Source organism: Leucopleurus acutus, assembly GCF_964270905.1.
Source record: "Leucopleurus acutus genome assembly, chromosome: 1".
NCBI classification, from domain to species: Eukaryota; Metazoa; Chordata; class Mammalia; order Artiodactyla; family Delphinidae; genus Leucopleurus; species Leucopleurus acutus.
The window spans coordinates 84,782,311-84,801,735 of record NC_139142.1 but is presented as its reverse complement, the minus strand read 5'-3'; the positions used below and the strand labels follow the sequence as shown (position 1 = coordinate 84,801,735).

General features: G+C 51.2%; 1 protein-coding gene across 1 annotated transcript in view; it reads left to right on the top strand.

The window, feature by feature from the left end:
* Nucleotides 1-19,425, top strand: part of PLA2G4E (phospholipase A2 group IVE) — a 52,050-nt gene that overhangs the window by 20,754 nt on the left and 11,871 nt on the right. Inside the window, exons 3-15 of the mRNA XM_082836170.1 lie at nucleotides 649-785; nucleotides 4,595-4,726; nucleotides 5,765-5,805; nucleotides 7,721-7,763; nucleotides 8,267-8,327; nucleotides 8,961-9,121; nucleotides 9,212-9,298; nucleotides 9,689-9,726; nucleotides 11,580-11,715; nucleotides 13,048-13,184; nucleotides 15,505-15,727; nucleotides 18,177-18,291; nucleotides 18,847-18,984. Coding sequence (XP_082692296.1) covers nucleotides 649-785; nucleotides 4,595-4,726; nucleotides 5,765-5,805; nucleotides 7,721-7,763; nucleotides 8,267-8,327; nucleotides 8,961-9,121; nucleotides 9,212-9,298; nucleotides 9,689-9,726; nucleotides 11,580-11,715; nucleotides 13,048-13,184; nucleotides 15,505-15,727; nucleotides 18,177-18,291; nucleotides 18,847-18,984 — 1,449 coding nt within the window. The remainder of the gene's footprint in view (nucleotides 1-648; nucleotides 786-4,594; nucleotides 4,727-5,764; nucleotides 5,806-7,720; nucleotides 7,764-8,266; nucleotides 8,328-8,960; nucleotides 9,122-9,211; nucleotides 9,299-9,688; nucleotides 9,727-11,579; nucleotides 11,716-13,047; nucleotides 13,185-15,504; nucleotides 15,728-18,176; nucleotides 18,292-18,846; nucleotides 18,985-19,425) is intronic.

Genomic DNA, 19,425 nt, shown 5'->3' with positions numbered 1-19,425 from the left:
ATAAAGTATGTTGTCTTAGAATTGAGGGTTTCTTGGGTCACACACCCCATGTGGGGAGACCAGCAGAGATATGAAAAGCCCGTCGGGGTGTATCTGAGACGTTAGTCATGTGTGGTTGGTAGTCCCTGCCCCTAGATCCTGCTGAATAGCTTGTTCCACTCACGCCCTTCCCCGCTGGGGCCCTCTAGGCTGACTCCCAGCCGATGGTGTCCCTTCTAATCCTTGCTGCTCCTCACCCAGAGGAAGAGCTGGGCCCTACTGTGGTTTCCCTGGTGCCCTGGGCTAAGGCAAGAGATAAACTGGACCCTTGGGGGCTAGTCCTCCAGATCTTCCCCTGGCAGAGGGAAAATTGTGCAACTGTACCTTGTCCCAAACCAACAGGTGTTTGCTCAGAGAGCCAGGGTGCTGCTGAGAAGAGCCAGAGGCCATCTGTGTCCACGAGAACAGTCAGTGGGACCTGGGTCCCCTCTGTGAAACCTCTAGCCTGCAGTCCATGACCTTCTCAGGGTTCTGGGACAAAGGTCTCTGGAGAGTCAGAGCCATGAGTCAGGAGGGGACCAGAAGCTGGCTTCTGCCTCCACACTCTCTCCTCTCTGGACCTGGGTTGGCTCCTCACCCTCCCCTCCCACCCTTGTCTTCCTCGGACAGTAAGCCAGACAGACTGCTTTGTGAGCCTCTGGCTGCCCACAAGCTCTCCTAAGAGGCTGAGGACTAGGACCATCTCCAACTGCCGAAACCCAGAGTGGAATGAAAGCTTCAAGTTCCAGATCCAGACCCGGGTGAAGGTGAGACGTGGGGGCAGCACCTGTCTGCCCTGCTTGCTATTCCCCTCCTTGCCTGCTTGTCCTCCTCTTTGATCATGTGCCCTTCTTATGACTATTTGTTTTTCTTTCTTTTTTTAAATTAATTTTTATTGGAGTACACTTGCTTTACAATGTTGTGTTAGTTTCTTGCTATACAGCAAAGTGAATCAGTTATACGTATACATATATCCCCTCTTTTTTAGATTTCCTTCCCACTTAGGTCACCACAGAGCACTTGAGTAGAGCTCCCCGTGCTATACAGTAGGTTCTCATTAATTATCTATTTTATCTATAGTAGTGTATATATGTCAGTCCCAATTTCCCATTTCATCCCACCCGCCTTTCCCCCTTAGTAACCATAAGTTTTTTCTCTACATCTGTGACTCTATTTTTTCTTTGCAAATAAGTTCATCTCTACTGTTTTTCTAGATTCCACGTATAAGTGATATTAAATGATATTTGTTTTTCTCTTTCTGACTTCACTCTGTTTGACAGTTTCTAGGTCCATCTACGTCTCTGCATATGGCACTATTTCATTCCTTTTTATGGCTGAGTAATATTCCATTGTATATATGTACCACATCTTTTTTATCCATTCCTCTGTCGATGGACATTTAGGTTGTTTCCATGTCCTAGCTATCATAAATAGTGCTGCAATGAACATTGGGGTGAATGCATCCTTTCGAATTATAGTTTTCTCTGGATATATACCTAGGAATGGGATTGCTAGGTCATATAGTAGCTCTATTTTTAGTTTTTTTTTTTTGCGGTACGCGGGCCTCTCACTGTTGTGGCCTCTCCCGTTGCGGAGCACAGGCTCCGGACGCGCAGGCTCAGTGGCCATGGCTCACGGGCCCAGCCGCTCCGCGGCATGTGGAATCTTCCCGGACCGGGGCACGAACCCGTGTCCCCTGCATCTGCAGGCGGACTCTCAACCACTGCGCCACCAGGGAAGCCCTATTTTTAGTTTTTTAAAGAACCTCCATACTGTTCTCCATAGTGGCTGTACCAATTCACATTCCCACCAACAGTGTAGGAGGGTTCCCCTTTCTCCACACCTTCTCCAACATTTATTGTTTGTAGACTTTTTGATGATGGCTATTCCGACTGGTGTGAAATGATACCTCATTGCAGTTTTGATTTGCATTTCTCTAATAATTAGTGATGTTGAGCACTTTTTCGTGCGCTTTTTGGCCATCTCTATGTCTTCTTTGGAGAAATGTCTATTTAGATCTTCTGCCCATTTTTTGATTGGGTTGTTTAGTTTTTCAGGTTTTTTTGGTTTTTTTCTTTTTTTTTTATTGAGCTGCATGAGCAGTTGGTATATTTTGGAGATTAATCCCTTGTCAATTGCTTCATTTGCAAATATTTTCTCCCATTCTGAAGGTTGTCTTTTCGTTTTGTTTATGGTTTCCTTTGCTGTGCAAAAGGTTTTAAGTTTAATTAGGCCCCATTTGTTTATTTTTGTTTTTATTTTCATTACTCTAGGTGGTGGATTGAAAAATATCTTGCTGTGATTTATGTCAGAGAATGTTCTGCCTACATTTTCCTCCAAGAGTTTTATAGTATCCAGACTTAGGTCTTTAATCCATTTTGAGTTTATTTTTGTGTATGGTGTTAGGGAGTGTTCTAATTTCATTCTTTTGCATGTAGCTGTCCAGTTGTCCCAGCCCCAGTTATTGAAGAGACTGTCTTTTCTCCATTGTATATTCTTGCCTCTTTTGTCATAGATTAGGTGGCCATAAGTGCATGGGTTTATCTCTGGACTTTCTATCCTGTTCCATTGATCTATATTTCTGTTTTTGTGCCAGTACCATACTGTTTTGATTACTGTGACTTTGTAGTATAATGACTATTTGTATTTTTTAAAATAAATTTACTTATTTATTTATTATTTTGGCTTCATTTGGTCCTCGTTGCTGTGTGCAGGCTTTCTCTAGTTGCAGCGAGTGGGGGCTACTCTTCATTACGGTGTGCAGGCTTCTCATTGCGGTGGTTTCTCTTGTTGCGGAGCATGGGCTCTAGGCATGCAGACTTCAGTAGTTGTGGCACGCGGGCTCAGTGGTCGTGGCTTGCGGGCTCTGGAGCTCAGGCTCAGTAGTTGCGGCACACGGGCTTAACTGCTCTATGGTGTGTGGGATCTTCTCAGACCAGGGATCGAACCTGTGTCCCCTGCATTGGGAGGCAGATTCTTAACCACTGCATCACCAGGGAAGTCCCTATCTGTCTTTCTTTCTACCGACTTCTTGTCCTCCTATCGACCTATCTGTCTCCCCACTCACCCACTCCTTCCTTCTGCCTGTCTCACGCTTGTCCCTCTAGGCATACTTATCCTTCTATCCTCTTTCCTGTCTCTCTTGTCCTACCTAATTGTCACTGGAACTGGATGTCTCCTGCCCCAAAAGAGAGTGTGTTTCCAGTATCTTCCAGAACATACTCCAAGCAGGAGCATATAGAGAAGAGCCATTCTACTCACTAGGCCCAAGACCAGTCTAATTCCGGCCAGAGGGCTTTCTCTATCTTAAATCCTTTTTAGATGGCTTTATTATTTCGAATTCCTTGGGTGTGTGTTCTTCATTTGTTGAGTTGCTGTTTCATGGTATTTGTCTTCTTCAGATATACGGTGACTCTAAGTTGAGCTCACATCTCCTGAGGGAGAATCCTCTCTTGAACATCCTGAGTTGTGACAGCTTCATCAGGGTGCCCTTAAGACAAACTTGGCCTCATCATGGAGGCATCAAACCCAGTCTTGAGGCATTTGAGGCTTGACAGCTCCATCAAGCTTACTGCTTTCATATTTTAGGGATGCTTCTCCGTTCCGAGTTAATGACTTATCCTTTTTGTTTTCAAGAAGGGCTTTATATTTATTATTTTAAAAATATCTTTTCTATCATATATATGGTTTTTGGTGAGAAAGGGGGATTTCAGTTTGGGCTCGGCCTACCATCTTGAAAACAGAATTCGTGTTTCTTTTGTCTGAAGATCTATGGGGCTGCTGGGTTGGTTCAGGGACACACCTGGTTTCTAGTCATTACAAAGTCAACAGATCTCATTCAGCTGGGAACCTCCAGAACCACCTCATGCCCACTAGATAGGAACCAAAGAGGCAAACTCAGCCCCAACCTACATCTCTCAGGATCCTTGGAAAAAGTGGCCTCAGAGGCCAATCCATGTCACCTAAAATCATTGACCTTAGAGTTCAGCCAGACGACAGGGTAGCGGCTCCATCCTTGACATACAGCTTTGGGACCATCCATGAGACCTCTGTAGGGGCTGATGAGCCAAAGGATAGAGTTCCAATACGTCATCCCAACCCAATCAAACCCTCTATAATCTTTGCCACATCACTCCCCTGGAGTGTGAAGATGTTAGCTTCCCTTAGCTCGGTTTTCTAGTGCCAAAGAAACTGTCTTCAGCTCCTGGGTCCCAATGCTGGATACATTCTATGTCTTGACAGGGGTCTTCTCTGCTGTGCCCTTCCATCTCTCCCCCAGGTGAAATGAAATCCCTCACACTTCACAAGCCCCTGCCAAGCTTGCAAAAGAGCAAAATTTCCCAGTAGGAGAATCAGAGAAGAAGGGCAGGAAGGAAGGCTTCAGAGAGTTGCAAAGAAGGGAATAGACACTTTCCTCTCTTAATTCATGTCCCTACAGATGTCCCTCACACCTGAGCTGTGCTGGCTCCCATCCCTCAGACCCACCTCCTCACTAGGACTGAGGTCAGGCCGCTCATCCTGGGAATGGGTTGATGCAACCTTGGTAACCAGACTTGAACCCTCCGTTCTCCCCTAGAACGTGCTAGAGCTGAGCGTCTGTGATGACGACACGTTGACACCAGATGACCATTTCTTGACAGTTCTCTATGACCTCACCAAGCTCTGCTTCCGAGAGAAAACCCACGTGAAGTTCCCACTCAACACAGAGGTGAGTGCAGGTGCCCCAGCCCTCAGCCTCCTGCTTCACGAGGGGCAGCTGGTTATTCCTATGATGCTGTTCTATGGGATCCTCTCTCTGTAGCCAGGTCAGGAGAAGATAGCACTGCTGTTCATATCCCAGCGCTTTGGCTTACTATCAATAGCTCTGTGACCCTGCAGAAATTGCTTAATTCCTCTGAGTTCTGTTACCTCGTCTATACAATAGTGATAGTAAGACCTACCACACAGGGTCACTGTGAGGCTTAAATAAGAATACATAATTAAGGCATCTAGCACTGTTCACAGTACAAAATGGAGACAGAATACGTGTTGATTCCCTTTCTTTCCTCAGAGTCCTGCTTCTGGGATGGTCCCAGGGGACAGAGGACAGATAAGGATAAAGGAGTGCAAATCTGCAAATCAGAGAAAGTCAGAGCTGAAAAGGCCCAGGATGTTATCAATTCATTCAACAAGTATTTGAATGTCCTATGGGCCAGGCACTGTTCCGTGCACTGGCGACACCTCGGGGACAAGCATCCCTGCCCTCACCTGGCTTATACTCTGTGGGGAAATTAAGGTCCAGTGAGGGAGGTCATGACTTCCTGAAGTTACACAGCAAGAGATGCAAAGCAGTAGCTGAAGGAAGGGGCTCCTAGCCTTCAGAGTTGAGCTTGCTGGGGGCAATATCTCCCTTGCCCCAGGCCCTGAGCCCCTTGGAGAAGAAGGGGAACAATGGAAGCTGGAGGGAGAGGATGAAAGGAAAATGTTCTGGGGCAGAGAGATTTACCTGCTGGGTCTAGGGGTCAACTCCACACCCTGACCCTCCCCTGGGTGGTCAGTGATGTTCCTGACATCAAAGGCCTGGGGACAGAGGGAGGCAGAGGGGACAAAAAGAGCCAGGAGCAGCTGCCCCCACGCCAAGACAGCAGGACAGCCGTGTGCGAAGGACAGGGGCAGGTCCGCAGGGTCTCCTGGGACGGCACAGGATCCTGGTCTGCAGAGAGGCGTAGACACAGCTCACAACTGCAGTCTCTTCCTCCCCCTGCAGGGCATGGAGGAGCTGGAGGTGGAGTTCCTGCTGGAAGAGAGGTGAGTAGGACCCAACCCCCCAGGATTCCACCAAGGTCCTGACCCCAAAGCAGCTTCTGGGCACAGGCATTGTACAGCTGGGTCCTCCTTTCTGCAGTTCCCCACCCCCACTTCTACTCCCACCCTTGACGCTCCTCACTGTGCATCAGAATCACTTGGGAACTTCTAAATCCCATAGGTGCCTGGGCCCCACCCCTTCTCATCCAGGTCTACTGATGTCAGTATTGCTTTAAAGATCTAGTACTCGGGCCAAATCACCTGCCTCAGCTCCCCAGCATTTCTGAGAGTGGCCTCTGGGAAGACTTCCTGCCACCCTGGGGATGGGGCCTTCTTGAGGCCACGCTAAGAAAGAGGTCAGGACCAAGGCTTCTCCTCCTGGACCCAGGACTGTTAGAACAAACTCCCCCAAACCTGGCCTGAAGCAGAGGCCATGCCCCTCTGCAGTCAACTCTGGAACCAAGTCAAGGGGAGGCTCAGGACAGAGATGTGGGGTTATTTCTCATCATGTCCAATTAAGAAAAAGGTCCAGGGTCCTGGAGGTATGACTGTGCCGTGGACTCAAGTGGAATTGGGTCACAGAGCTGGAGTGTGGGAAGAAGAGGACACAGAGAGAGAAAGGAGAGGAAAGGGCGGTGAGGGAGGGGAGTAGGGTTCCTGCCGGGAGGGGACAAGCCTGCCCTGGGGCAGCAGTGTGCCTTGTGATTGGGCAACCAGCTTCTTAATCCTGGCAGAACTGAGTCCCCTGGACTTATTAACAGCCCAGGGACAGGGGGACAATGAGAGGCAGGAACAAGAACAAGAGGGCTTGTCAAATTCCACCCGGAGAATCCTCTGCATAGGGGGTCTTGGAACTATTTGAGGTGCCTCATTAAAATCAACTTAAATTAAAATTTAAATTAAATTTGACAAATTAAAATCAACTTTATTTGTTTCATATTAAAGAAAATCTGGGCTGTCTCCTTCAGTTCTTGGTTTGACAGGACTTTTAGGGGGAAAAACATTCCTTGGGTGAATTAGAAAGTGGCTTACAAAACGAAATACGTCAGCATTGGTAATCAGAGTTGATATGGAAACATACTCATCTTGGGCTTAATTTTGACAAGGGAGGCTGTGGACTCCCCTAGGCGAATTGTAACCTTGGAGGCTTTCTCGGCTTTGTAACACAAGGACATTTCACACTCACCAGGCCCCTCTCTAGCTGGGTCAAAACTATTTGTTAAATGCACAAATTAAATAGGATGAGTCCGTTTTGCTACCAGAACTGTTTACATTTGCTCGAGATGGTGGGCTCTGGCCTTTTCTTGCAACCTGTTTATCCTCATATCTCCATGCAGTTGCATCTGGTTGGACATAAAGAACAGCTATCCTTTAAGGAAGAAAAAGAAAAGAAACTCTTCTACTCCCTCTAACTTAGAAATCTTTTTTTTTTCTGGACATCCTATTTAAAATGTATGCCAGTTTCCTCCTTGACGATCTGCAGATCTAAGGTTTCTTAAGCCAATATTTTTCACAAGGATTAAGAAGGCTCTGCTATCTCCTTATTGACCCTACGTAGGCTGTTCGTCAGCCTTGTAAGAAATCAGTCAAGAATGATATGACTTAGAGAAGAGACTTGTGGTTGCCAAGGGGAAGAGGGGGTAGAGGAGGGTTGGATTGGGAATTTGGAATTAGCAGGTGCAAACTATTGTATATAGGATGGATAAACAACAAGGTCCTACTGTATAGCACAGGGAACTATATTCAATATCCTGTGATAAACCATACTGGAAAAGAATATGAAAAAGAATGTATATAACTGAGTCACTTTGCTGCACAGTAGAGATTAACACAATGTTGTAAATCAACTATACTTCAATAAAATAAATTTTTAGAAAGAACGATATGACTGACCAGGAGTTCTCATTTTGTTTTTCAGCCCCTCTCCACCTGAGAGTCTCATCACGAATGGCGTGCTGGTGGTAATTGTCCTTCCAGGCGCCTGTGGCTCCAGAGGCCACCTGTGGCTGCTGCTCTTGGGAACAGAACTGTGGGAGGGAAAACCAGGCCCAACTTGGGCCCTTGTCCCAGAGCCCGCTAGGAGTCAGACTAACTGAAGCCAGACAAAGGGGTTGCGGGCAGTGGTGGGGGCAGCAGCTGGGCTCCTGCTCCTGGGGAGGAAACACCTGGACCAGCATCCCCTCTCCCAAAACGATGACCTCAGCAACCTCCCTAATAAAGCACCCACTCTCAGAATCAGTCTCGTCCCTTTTTCCCCCAACTCCAATCTCTCTATAAGCACAAGTTCAGAATTAAAAAGATTTTCATAATTAGGCTGTTGGTACAGCCATTTCAATTAGATGCATCTAAAGCCTCAGGATTCAAGGAAATCTCTCCCCCGAAAATCAGTCTTTGGGAGTTTGTGGCCTGGTAGAGCATCCCCGGAAGCTTGTGCTCAAAATGACCTCCCCTTCCTTTGTTTCAGTCTCGACAAATGTCCTGCGTGGAGGTTCATGCAGAATCCAGGAGACAGAAGAATAGGAAAGGTGAGCCCTTTGACTACCTCTGCCTGCTGGGGGGTGGGGAGGACAGTGCCACTTCCCAACCCTGTCAACACCAGAGTTGGCTGCTCCATGGCTGCCCTGGGCTCCATGGGGAACGCATTTTATAGCTGGCAGGGACCTAAGAGATCCGCAAATACGCGACTCTCCTTCTCACCACTCCACCCCATCCCCCCCATGCAAGGCTTCCAGCCCTGTCTGCAGAGAGGAGAGCGGCACAGCCCAGCTGGCATGGGGGAGGGAGGGGGAAGGAAGAGGTTCTGCCCCCAAACTGGCAGCAAGGAGAGGGCCTGCTTTCAGTGCAGTGGGAAGGTAACTTCGGGGCACCTTGTGGAGGAGCAGAACCTAGGAGGACTAGTCCAGAAAACTCAGCCTCTCAGACCTCACACACACACACACACACACACACACACACACACACAAAAGCCTTGTAAAAATGCAGATTCCTGGGCCCCGCCTGGCCCTTCAGAATGAGACTCTCTGGGGCATTTTAACCAATGCCCTCGGTAATTCTAAACCCCTGTCCTGGGTGCCTCCCCTAGGCCTTTTATTGGGCCGAGTTGGGGTAGGAAGTGGGAGGCTTCCCAGGGGTCTCAGCCCTCTTGTCCTCTCTTCCAGTGAAGGGCCTCCCGGTGACAGTGACGGAGTCCTTCGAGCACACCCAGCACATCTCACACTGCCTGGAGCCCTGCGGCCCAAACCCTGCCTGCTTCCACTACCCCAAGTACTTCCAGCCCCAGGTCCACGTGGAGGTGCCCAAGAGCCAGTGGAGCTCTGTGGTAGGAGGCTGCGACAGTAGGGGGTTAGGGGCTGGTTCAGACTCGAGTTGGGAGGAGCCCCTCCCCTCACGAAACGGCCCATCCTTCCAGCTTTCCTGCTGCAGTGCGTGCAAGAACGACCCTGTGTGCCAGTCCCTGGATTGCCTCCCTGACGGCCAGGCGGTGACCCTGCCTGTGGTGAGGGCCTGGGTCTGGGAAGGGGTCCCTGAGCAGCGTAGCCTGGAGTGCCTGTGGAAGGGAGACGGGGAGAGCCTGGGGAGCCCGGCGGGGAGCCTGGCTCGTGGCGGGTCTCTCAGGCAGGGTACAGGAGTCTTGGGGTATAGAAGACTGCTGAGCTGCATTGTGGAGCCAAAGACAGGGTGTGGAAGCTGAACCAGGTTGGGGGCGAGAGACGTCCAGAAGAGAACCTGTGTGCGCATGCGCGGGTGGGGCTCTGCATGCGCATGCGCTAAGTCAAGCATCCCGGGGTGGGGGCGGGCACGGTGTGGTGAGTCTCCCTTTATTTGGTTGGGACCACTTGGCTCTGAGCTGTCATCCCTGACAAACTTTTCATCTTTCAATTCCCAGAACAAGAATTGTGAATTACACATGAAGTCTACACCCTGGTAAAGTGCCCTCTTTCAGTCTGTCCCTCTGACTTATTTATCTTTAGGGACTTAAAGTGGTATCTTGTTGTGGTGTTGATTTGCATTTCCCTGACGGCCAGGGACGTTGAGCATTTTTTCACAGGCTTATGGGCCATTTCTATATCTTCGGAGAAATATCTATTCAAATCCTTTACCCATTTTTAAAGTGGGTGACTTGCCTTTTATTGTTAACTTGTAAAATTTCTTTGTATATTCTAGATACAAGCCCCTTGTCAGATATATGATTTCTAAATATTTTTCCTGTTCTGGAGATTGTCTTTCACATTCTTAATGGTGTTCTTTGAAGCACAGAAGTTTTCAATTTTGGTGAACTTCAGTGTATGTATATTTTTTTCTTTTGTCACTTGTGCTTCTGGTGACATATTTAAAAAACCATTGCCTAATCCAAGGTCATGAAGATTTACTCCCATGTTTTCTTTTAAGAGTTTTATAGTTTTAGCTCTCAGTTTGGGTCTATGATCAATTTTGAGTTAATTTGTATATACAGTGTGAAATAGGGGTCCAACTTCATTCTTTTGCATGTGGATATCCAGTTGTCACAGCATCATCTGGTGAAAAGACTGTTCTTTCCCCCTTTGAATTGTCCTGGCACCCTTGTTGAAAATCAAGTGACTGTAGTTTCCATTTACAATTCGATAGCTGTTTGTCCTTGGTCAAGTTATTAAGCCTCTCTAAATCTCAGTTTTTCTCACCTGTAAATTAGAGCAATACCAGGAGTACTGTCTATCATTGGGTTGCTTTGAGGATCCAGTGAGATAACACATGTGAAGAAATCAGTGATCTGCGAAGTGGGAAACTCAGAAAATATCAACAAATGTTATTATTATTGCTGTTTTATTATTCATTCCTTGTTGAGGCCAAGGGAAGATTTCCTCACAGCTGTGTCTGCAGGCCTATACCAGACATGAAGGAAACATAATGAGAGAGCTCCCAGGCTCTACCTTTAAGGAGATGTGACCTTTATAGTTACCAGGGTCACTAAGACTCAGGCTGGAAATTGTCAAGGTCCATTCTCCTGGAGTCACTGGGGAGGAGGGCCTTGGAATGCAAGGGATGTTGACGGGCAGAGGGAGGAGGCTCAGAACCCAGACTACTCCTGGGCTCTGAGAGCCGATGGACCCTTCCAGGAAGTAGCAGGAGGTGAGGTTGGGGGCTTGGATGCCAGGCCAGAAGCCTGGAATTGCTCACATCAGGGATGTGATAAAAAGAGGGCAAGCGTTGGGCATGCTCTTTCTGCCCCACCCACCTTGCAGTCCTGTGGGGGCGACAGGGTGAGATCAGGGATGTGAAGGGTTTTTTTCACACAGGATGATTTTTACTCTGGGAGCAGGAAAAGCTCACCAAGGAATATGAGCTCCACAAGAACGGGACCTTGTTTATCCAGCTCAGAAGAGCCCTACTGTAGAGCCTTATTCAGAGGGACTGGCCAAAAGGATCTCAGGGCCTCTTGGCACCCATGTCTGGCCTTGGGCTCTAGAAGGTGCCTGGGGGAAGGCTTTCAAGACTTTCCAGATCTCGTTGAAGAGGCAGAGGGTTCAGTGAGTCCCTAATTGTGTTGAGTACCTGCTTACGGTCCACCAGCTAAGGCTTTGGGGCTTTACATTTGTTATCTCATTAAGTGCTGAAGACAGTGCCAGGAGTTAAGCACGATTAGCCCCATTTTACAGATGAGAAAGCAGGGGCCCAAGGTCCCAAAGTGATTCCTGGCAGAACCAGGCTTCAAGCCTAGGTCCAACTGACCCTAAAGCCATGTCTTCTCCATGGAGGTGGAGTCTACAGACCTGCTAAGCCAAGCTCCTCTGTCCCCACAGCTCCGAGGCACTGGACGTGCGGCTAGGCTTCAGCCTGTGCCAGGCAGAGCTGGAGTTCCTGCAGAAGCGGAGGGTGGTGGTGGCTGAGGCGCTGAAGCAGGTGTTGCAGCTGGAGGAGGACCTGCAGGCAGACGAGGTGGGTGAGCAGAGGTCCGCTCAGAGCCAGGCTTGTCCTTCGAACACTGTGCCTGCCAGCTGCCCCCTGCAGTCCCTCCCTTGCCCCAGGGCAGCCTCAGCACTGCCTTTCCTGGTGGCCCTTCCTGCTGAGGTTCCAGGTGCCCAGGTGACTGGCTGTGCTAGATGTGATTCAGTTGTGTGTTCGCAAGGGGCAGGAAGGGCAGAGTAGAGAGAAAGGAAGGAGCCCCAGCTGCTGCTCCCCGTGCGCTAACAGATCCTGAGATGATGAATGATGTCTTATCTACACGGGACAATGTGGCATCCTTTCCCCAGCCAGGAAAACACTGGAAGCTCCACCACCACCCACATTCTACACACCTCCACCCAAAAGGCCCTGGGCCTTTCATTCTTCAATTCTCCCTTCCCATAAATGTATGCGCACGTGCACACACACACGCACACGCGCGCACACACACACGCGCACACACACACGCGCACACACACACAGAACGAACAGCAGTGGGGGGCTGGAGAGAGGCGGCTTCCTCACGCAGGGCCAGCTTCTGCGCACAGGTAGATGATGGTGCCTTTGCCAGAGCCCTCTGTCACCTCCCTGGTAGGGGCTGAGGCTCACACTCCCCTGAGCAGCAGGTCAGCCCTCGGAGAGCCCGCACTTGAGGCCAACCACAGGTGTAGACAGAGACCTCGTCCCTGAGGAGGGCTGTGATGGGGCTTCGGCCGACAGTACATCTTACAGTCCCCACTCAGATGAAAACTGAGTGAGTCTTGGCAAAGACTCCACGCCTCGCTCTCCCATCTATAGGGAAACACACTGAGGACATCTTAAACCTAAGTAAACCCAGAGGTGACAACTGTGCTCCTTCCCACATCAAAAATCCATTTACCCCTGCTTTTACACATATGGTCTATAGGGACCACATACCATGTGCCAGGCCTGAGCCTGACGTCCAATCCCTCTACAGCAGGTGCTGATTTGCAGCCATTAGGGAATCACACGCTAGCTGGGCTCTTGAGCGAGCCACCCAGCCCTCTGGCCCCAGTTCATCATCTGTTAACTGAGAGCTAGATTAATAGTGCCAAGAACCCTTCCAGCCATGGCCTTCTAATTTACCAAGCCCGACACCGACCACTGGGTTTGGAACTAAGGTCCAGTTCTAGACCTACCAGGCGGCTTGACACTCTGTGAAAGGCAGTTTTCAGGTCACTCAGTCCCCACTCTCTGCTCTCTGTAGCCAGCTCTTCCTCTTTCACTGTTATTTCTAAGCTCCTGTCTCTCCAAGTCTTCCCCTACCCAGCATTGCCCCAGCAGTCTGCCTCCATGTGTCCCCAGGTCCCACTGATATCCATCATGGCCACTGGGGGTGGGACAAGATCCATGACTGCCATGTATGGCCACCTGCTGGGGCTGCAGAAGCTGAACATCCTGAACTGTGCCAGCTACATCACTGGCCTGTCAGGGGCCACCTGGTAAGGAGCGGGGGGCCACTGTCTGGTGAAGCCCAGAGCGAGCAGCCAACAGCCGGGCCGGCGGGCGGGGGTGGGGTCTCTGGTAAAGCTCATCCGCCCCAAGTTAGAGGGACTCGTGACACCTGGGCAGCTCTACCCCTCACCACTGTGTGACCTTGGGAATGCAGTTGAACTTCTCTGAGTCTCATTTTCTGTATCTGTAAAGTGGGGATAGTAATAGCCCTGACCTCATGGGGTTGTTGTGAGATGCTCCCCCAGGACTGGGTATACCAGGGACACGTGTTGGTCATGACTCCATTACTATGGCAGGGTCCCAGGAGCGTGGCAGCCAGTTATGAGTGAACCACTGGTGCCACTGGTGCATCTCCCCAGCAGCTGCCCTCTCTCAGACTGTGCCAGGTCTCCTGGGGTGGGTGGAGCTGGCCCGCTGCTCTGGCTGCCACGTTCCAGCCCACCCCCAGCCCTGCGTGCTCCCTCTGCCCTGCAGGCATCCTCGGGCTCCCATCCTCACTCTTGCTGGTGAGCAGGGAGAGTGAGCCCTTAGCTCCCCTGACAGGTGAGGCCAGCACGAGGCCGGCTTCTCCACAGGAGCCACGGCACCTGGGATTCATGATGCCGGTGGCGGCCCACAAAGATGTTGTAATCTCTTTTAAGTTCTTTAAAAGAAACCTAGGTTGAAGAAAGTGTTTTAATATATAGTAATATATCACTATATTTGTCTTTATACAACAGTCATAGAAGATAATTTTTAATATTTTTATGGTGGAAGGGGCCCACCAAAGTCATAATGCAGCCCTGGTCTAGGGTGACCCAGGCCTTGTGACTACCCACATCCTCTCAGCCAGGGCTGCATCTTATTCTGTGTGTAACTAGTGGGCCTCAGAGCCCTCAGCGTCCCAAGCTGTGTCCCTCATCCTGGAGGGGCTCTGGGTAACTTGCATTTGAGGGGGTGGATGTGAGGAAAACCAAGGGTTCCTGGTGCACCAGAGGCCCCGAGGCTTCAGCCCAGGTGGGACAGAAGGATAGCTGACGATTACGGGCATTGCCTCTGCACGGAGCACTGGGGTGACTGCTTCCAATGGACTATCTCATTTCTTCTTCACAAGAAGACTATGAGGAAGATGTTGTCATTATGCTCATTTTACAGCTGGAGAAAGGAATTTGCCCAGGGTCACTCAGCTAATGAGCGGTAGAGCTGGGATTTCAACCCAGGCTGTCTGAGTCCAGGGCCCACATTCTTTTTTTTGGGGGGGGGGAGGGGACCCACATTCTTAATCTCACCGATAAACCGCTGCCCATGGGAAGTAGGTTAAGGAGATAAACTTGCTTGCACCAGGGTGGAGGGGCACCTGCATCCTCCTGGCCTACCTCTGGGCCAGGCAGGAAACTGGGAGGAACTCAGACCCAGCTGGGGTGGGGGTAGGGTGTCTCCTGGCCTGGGAAAGCACTGGGAAGGAATTTTGTAAAATCAAAATCAATCATTTGTAATGCTTTTTTAAAGCTTTTTAAAGGTATGAAAGTAACAGCGTGAACCTTATGGAGAGCAGGGTACTTTTTGTTGAAGAAATCTCCTGAAGGGAGAGGCCGCTGCTCAGACAGCTGTGCAGCTGTAGACCAGGTCCACTGTGGGGAGGGGGATTCCTGGGTGCTGTCCTGACCTAGACTGAGAAAAGCCGGGTCCAGGCCAAGCAGAGGCATACAGAGGCAAAGACCCAGGGCTAGGGGGATATCTATCTTTGTTTTACTCCTCCCCACTGCCCACATAGAAGTTAAGAAGAAGAAGGGGAAGTAAGTCTTAGCTGGCATCACAATTATGGGAATTAATGTGGCAGAGTGGGAAGAGTCCAGGATTTGGAATCAGCAAAGCCTGGGGTCAAATGCTGGCCCCAGCACTTACTTCGTGCCCGGTACTGTCCTAATCATTTTACATTGACTCATGTCATCTTCACAATAATGCTGTGAGGTAGGTACAGTTATCATCCTTCTCCCCAATCCACAGATGGGAAAACTGAGGTGAGGAGCAGTTAGGTACCTTGCCCAGATCCCATGGCTGGTGAGTGGCAGAGTCTGGTTTTGAACCCAGGAAGATCTGGGTCCAGAATCTTCACTGTTAAGCACTGTGCTCCACCTGGCACAGCAATCGTGACTTTGAGTAAGAATGTTCTCCCCTCCCTGACCGGGCCCCACCCCATTTCCTCCAGGCTCCTCTCCTGGCAGGTGAGGGTTTCCCAGGACCTACCCACCTCCTTTCCTGCCAGGGTCCAGGGTCGATCTGACCAGGGCTGGCTCAGCTCTCTCAGCCACGCCTGTCTCTCTCCAGGACCATGGCTACCTTGTACCGTGACCCTGACTGGTCCTCCAAAAACCTGGAGCTTGCCATCCTCGAGGCGCGGAGGCACGTAGTCAAGGACAAGACGCCCGCTCTGTTCCCAGATCAGCTCCTCAAATTCCGGGAGGAGCTGCAGCAGCGCAGGCAGGAAGGCTACAAAGTCACCTTCACAGACTTCTGGGGTCTGCTGGTCGAGACCTGTCTGGGGGACGAGGTAGGTGCTCAGCTTCCCCTGGGGCCCAACCCGCCCCGGGGCTGATGCCCAGCCCTCCGCCTTCACTGGGGCACCGGGAGGTACATCACAGCAGGAGGGAGTTAGGTTAGACCTGCAGATGCACCCTTGGGCCTTAAGAAGCATGAGGCATCAGAACGCATGATGCAGGCAGATGGTGGGATTGTCTTCCCGAGTCCCTTTGGAATATGACTGAAACCCTCACATCAGGGGTGACTTAGGTGCAACCTTTCCGAGAGGCAGCGGGCCCTCTGAGAACCTGTGAGAGAAAATGGGGAGGGAGCCATCAGAGTGTGATGTAAGTCTGACCCCAAGTGGAGGAGAGAGGGAAGGAAAGGCCAGGTGGGAGCATCCTAGCCCACTGTGCGGTCTGAAAGGTCAGCACAGTGACCCTTGCAGAGTTCCCCAGCCAAGTCGGCCATCAGAGGAGTCTGGCACCGCCCCCTCCCCTCCACCACAGTGGGCCTGCCTCAGGATCCCTGCCACGCTCAGTCATGGGCTGGGACCAGCCCAGTGGGAAGTGTGGCCTTAGAACAAACTCAGCCCTGGATTTCAGAGCATGGTAGCTGGGCCATCAGCCAATTACACTCCTGTAGTTGGAGGTCTGCTGGGCCCCTTCTCATGGCCACCACACGGAGGATGAGCCCAGTGAGGTTCCTTCCAGCTCTGATATCCAATGATCTGAGCAGTGTGTGCCCAAGAAGAGAAGCAGCCTGTGTTGGGACCCAGCTGCTGTGAGAGCCATGTGGGCCGTGGTAGGGCAGTGGGATCCCCATGGGATGCCGCCATCCCGGACATCAGGGTGAGCTCAGCTAACACATGGACCTTTCCGACTGCCCAGACCCCAGGGTGGAACCAACTTTGGCTGTTGCTTGACCCCAGAGTAGGGCTTCCCATCTAATTTCTATCCAGGCCTATGGCTGTCTGCCCCACTCCCAAAGGTGTCTGAAGAGTTCAGAATTCAAATCAGAACTTACCAGAAGGAAGAGGGACAGCAAATTCTTTTCTAGTAGATCCCCTCTTCCAGAAAACACAGACAATTTGAGCAACCAAGGACAGACCAAACCTCATCTTCAACATTCATTCATTCCCCCATTCATTCTTTCAACAAAATTAAGTACCTCCTGCATGCCAGGAACTGTGCTAGACAGTGGGGATTCAAACGCGGGCACTCACAGCCTTGGAGGAATCCCTGCCCTTTCTGATAACCCACTGTCTGCTCTGTCCACATGACGGAGCAGGGCAGGCAGAGGCTGAGGGTGTTGGCTTTTGGATTCAGGCAGGACAGGATTTGAATTCTGGCTCTGCTCTGTGCTGTTCCTTAAATGGGAATTTCATCAACCGTTTCGTCAACAGTTAATATTTCTTAGAGTAGTTAGTGCTCCATGTGGTGAGGAGGAAAGCTCCAAGGCTTTTAACATTAGAGTCTGAGCATTGCCCAGGGTTTGGTATAGGAAGGAGCCTAGGTTCCTGGGAAAGCAAGTCTAGGATTGATGGAAGGAGGCCTCTGCTCTTCCACTCTGGCCAAGGCAGGAGCTCCTTTGCCTCAGGCCCCCTTGACAATGAGTGTGGATTGGGCTCTTCCCCGAGTCTGCAACTTCCTCTCCTTCCATGACGGTTATTGCTGTGGTGCCCATATCTCTGGGCCCAGTTCTGACAGGCATCCTGTTGGCCTTGCAAGGGAGGCCTAAGAGTTGTTTGACCCACACATGTTTACCATCCCACACAGGTTCTGTGCCTTTACACACTCGCACAACCATGGATGTCACCCACCAGGCAGCTGCTTGGCCTGGGGTCAGAGCCTGGTCCTTAAAGCCTCCAGTGGCCTTGTCTACACTGGCTGATTCACTTTGGGAGGTGGCCTGTGGTCCAGGCTGATCTGCAGGACTCCCACGTTGATTACACCACTTAGTGCTCTGGGGGCTTAGAGGTAATTTGACTGCCATCCGGTGCCAAGTTTCCAAATCTTTTGTTTAAAAAGAAGAATCTTTTTTTTCCCTCCCAAATGAATTTATGAGAGAGCCCAACATGCAAAGCAGATTTTTTAAAAAATGGAGCTGCTCTGGTTTGAGTAGGGTGGAAGGTGATGAGGATGAAGAGGGGGCAGTGGTGGCCTCCTCCACCCCCGCCTTTTCATTCTCTGGTCCCTGAGACTCGAGGAGAACCCCAGGACTCTGAAGGACAGCTCTAAACTGCAGATCCAGTCCCACCCTGTCCATGTGTCTGGGGAGATGAACGGCCCAAGGATGAGTGAACATTTTCTGGGTACATTTTAAGCGTAGCTTTGACTGGTGTCAGGTGAGACCTCCAGAGCAGCCTGGTGGGCTCAGGAGCCTGGTGGGCTGCCAGAGGTCCAGACTGTCCTCTTACTCTGCACCGCTTCCTGGCCGCTTGTCTGCTCCTTCTCCTTAACCATTATTTTTCCACACAGAGATATGAATGCAAACTATCAGATCAGCGTGCTGCTTTGTGTCAGGGCCAGAACCCCCTGCCCATCTACCTCACCATCAATGTCAAGGATGATGTAAGCAACCAGGATTTCAGAGGTAACACTGGTGGCTAGCAATTTCCCCGGGGCGGGGTGGGTCCCTTCTCAGCAGGCAAAGGCACTCAGTACCCCAGCGCACACATCCTGCCACCATACCTTTGCCAGCCTCCACAGCAAGAATGTGCTGACAGCCGAAGAAATCCACTTGGCTACCCCCTTCTGCCCAGACGCGTGTAGCCGGTGGGCAGCAGGGGTCCTATGGCTCCCCTGAGCAGAGATTTGATGGGATAGAGGAAATAAAGGTCGTGAAGGGAGAGAGTCCTAGACATTTCTTAAGCTGCCAGGATGGAGGGACTCTAGAGACCTGCCCTGCTTCGGGGTCCGATTTTGGTCCGGGTTTATGAGGCGCCAACGAGCCTGTGCAGCTTGCAACACTGAGTCTTGCCGGGCCAGCAGAAGCCGGTCACGGGCGCCCCCCTGTGCCCTGCGGGGGAACTGCGGCCTCCCCATCCCAGGCTCCTCGCGGCCGGGGAGACGGCGCGAGCAGGGAGAAGGGTGGGCGGGGCCGCCCCCGGCCTGAGACTGACACCCTGCCCTGCTGCTTCGTGTGCAGAGTGGTTCGAGTTCTCCCCCTACGAGGTGGGCCTGCAGAAGTATGGAGCCTTCATTCCCACCGAGCTCTTCGGCTCTGAGTTCTTCATGGGGCGGCTGATGAGGAGGATCCCAGAGTCGCGGATATGCTACATGCTAGGTGACTCCTGGCTGGGGGAGGCCCCTGGGAACCCTGCCCCGTGCGGAACAGGCTCCGCGTTTGATTAGAGGAATGACGAGGAGACACGGTCTGTTCCCCCAGGATCATGTGCCAGGTGCTGGTGCTGCTTTGGGTTATCCCTCGGGCATGTGACCCTCCTGGCATTTGTCAGCATACCCTCATTCCAGGAGAGGCTCCGGAGCCTCCCAGCCTCCCAGACTGCCCTGATCTCCCTGTGACCCTGTGGGCCCAGAAGGACCTGACAGGGGCTCCTGGGTCACTGGGGAACAAAGGGGACTCTCCCAATGTCCTGGTCTCCAGTCGTCTCCCTGGTGTCCGTTCAGAACCAGACTGGGAGTTGCAGGCTGAGATGGAAGCTTCTGGAACTTCTACCCCCTTCTCCCTGGTTCCAGGAAGCAACATGCCTGTTTCCGGGGCTTG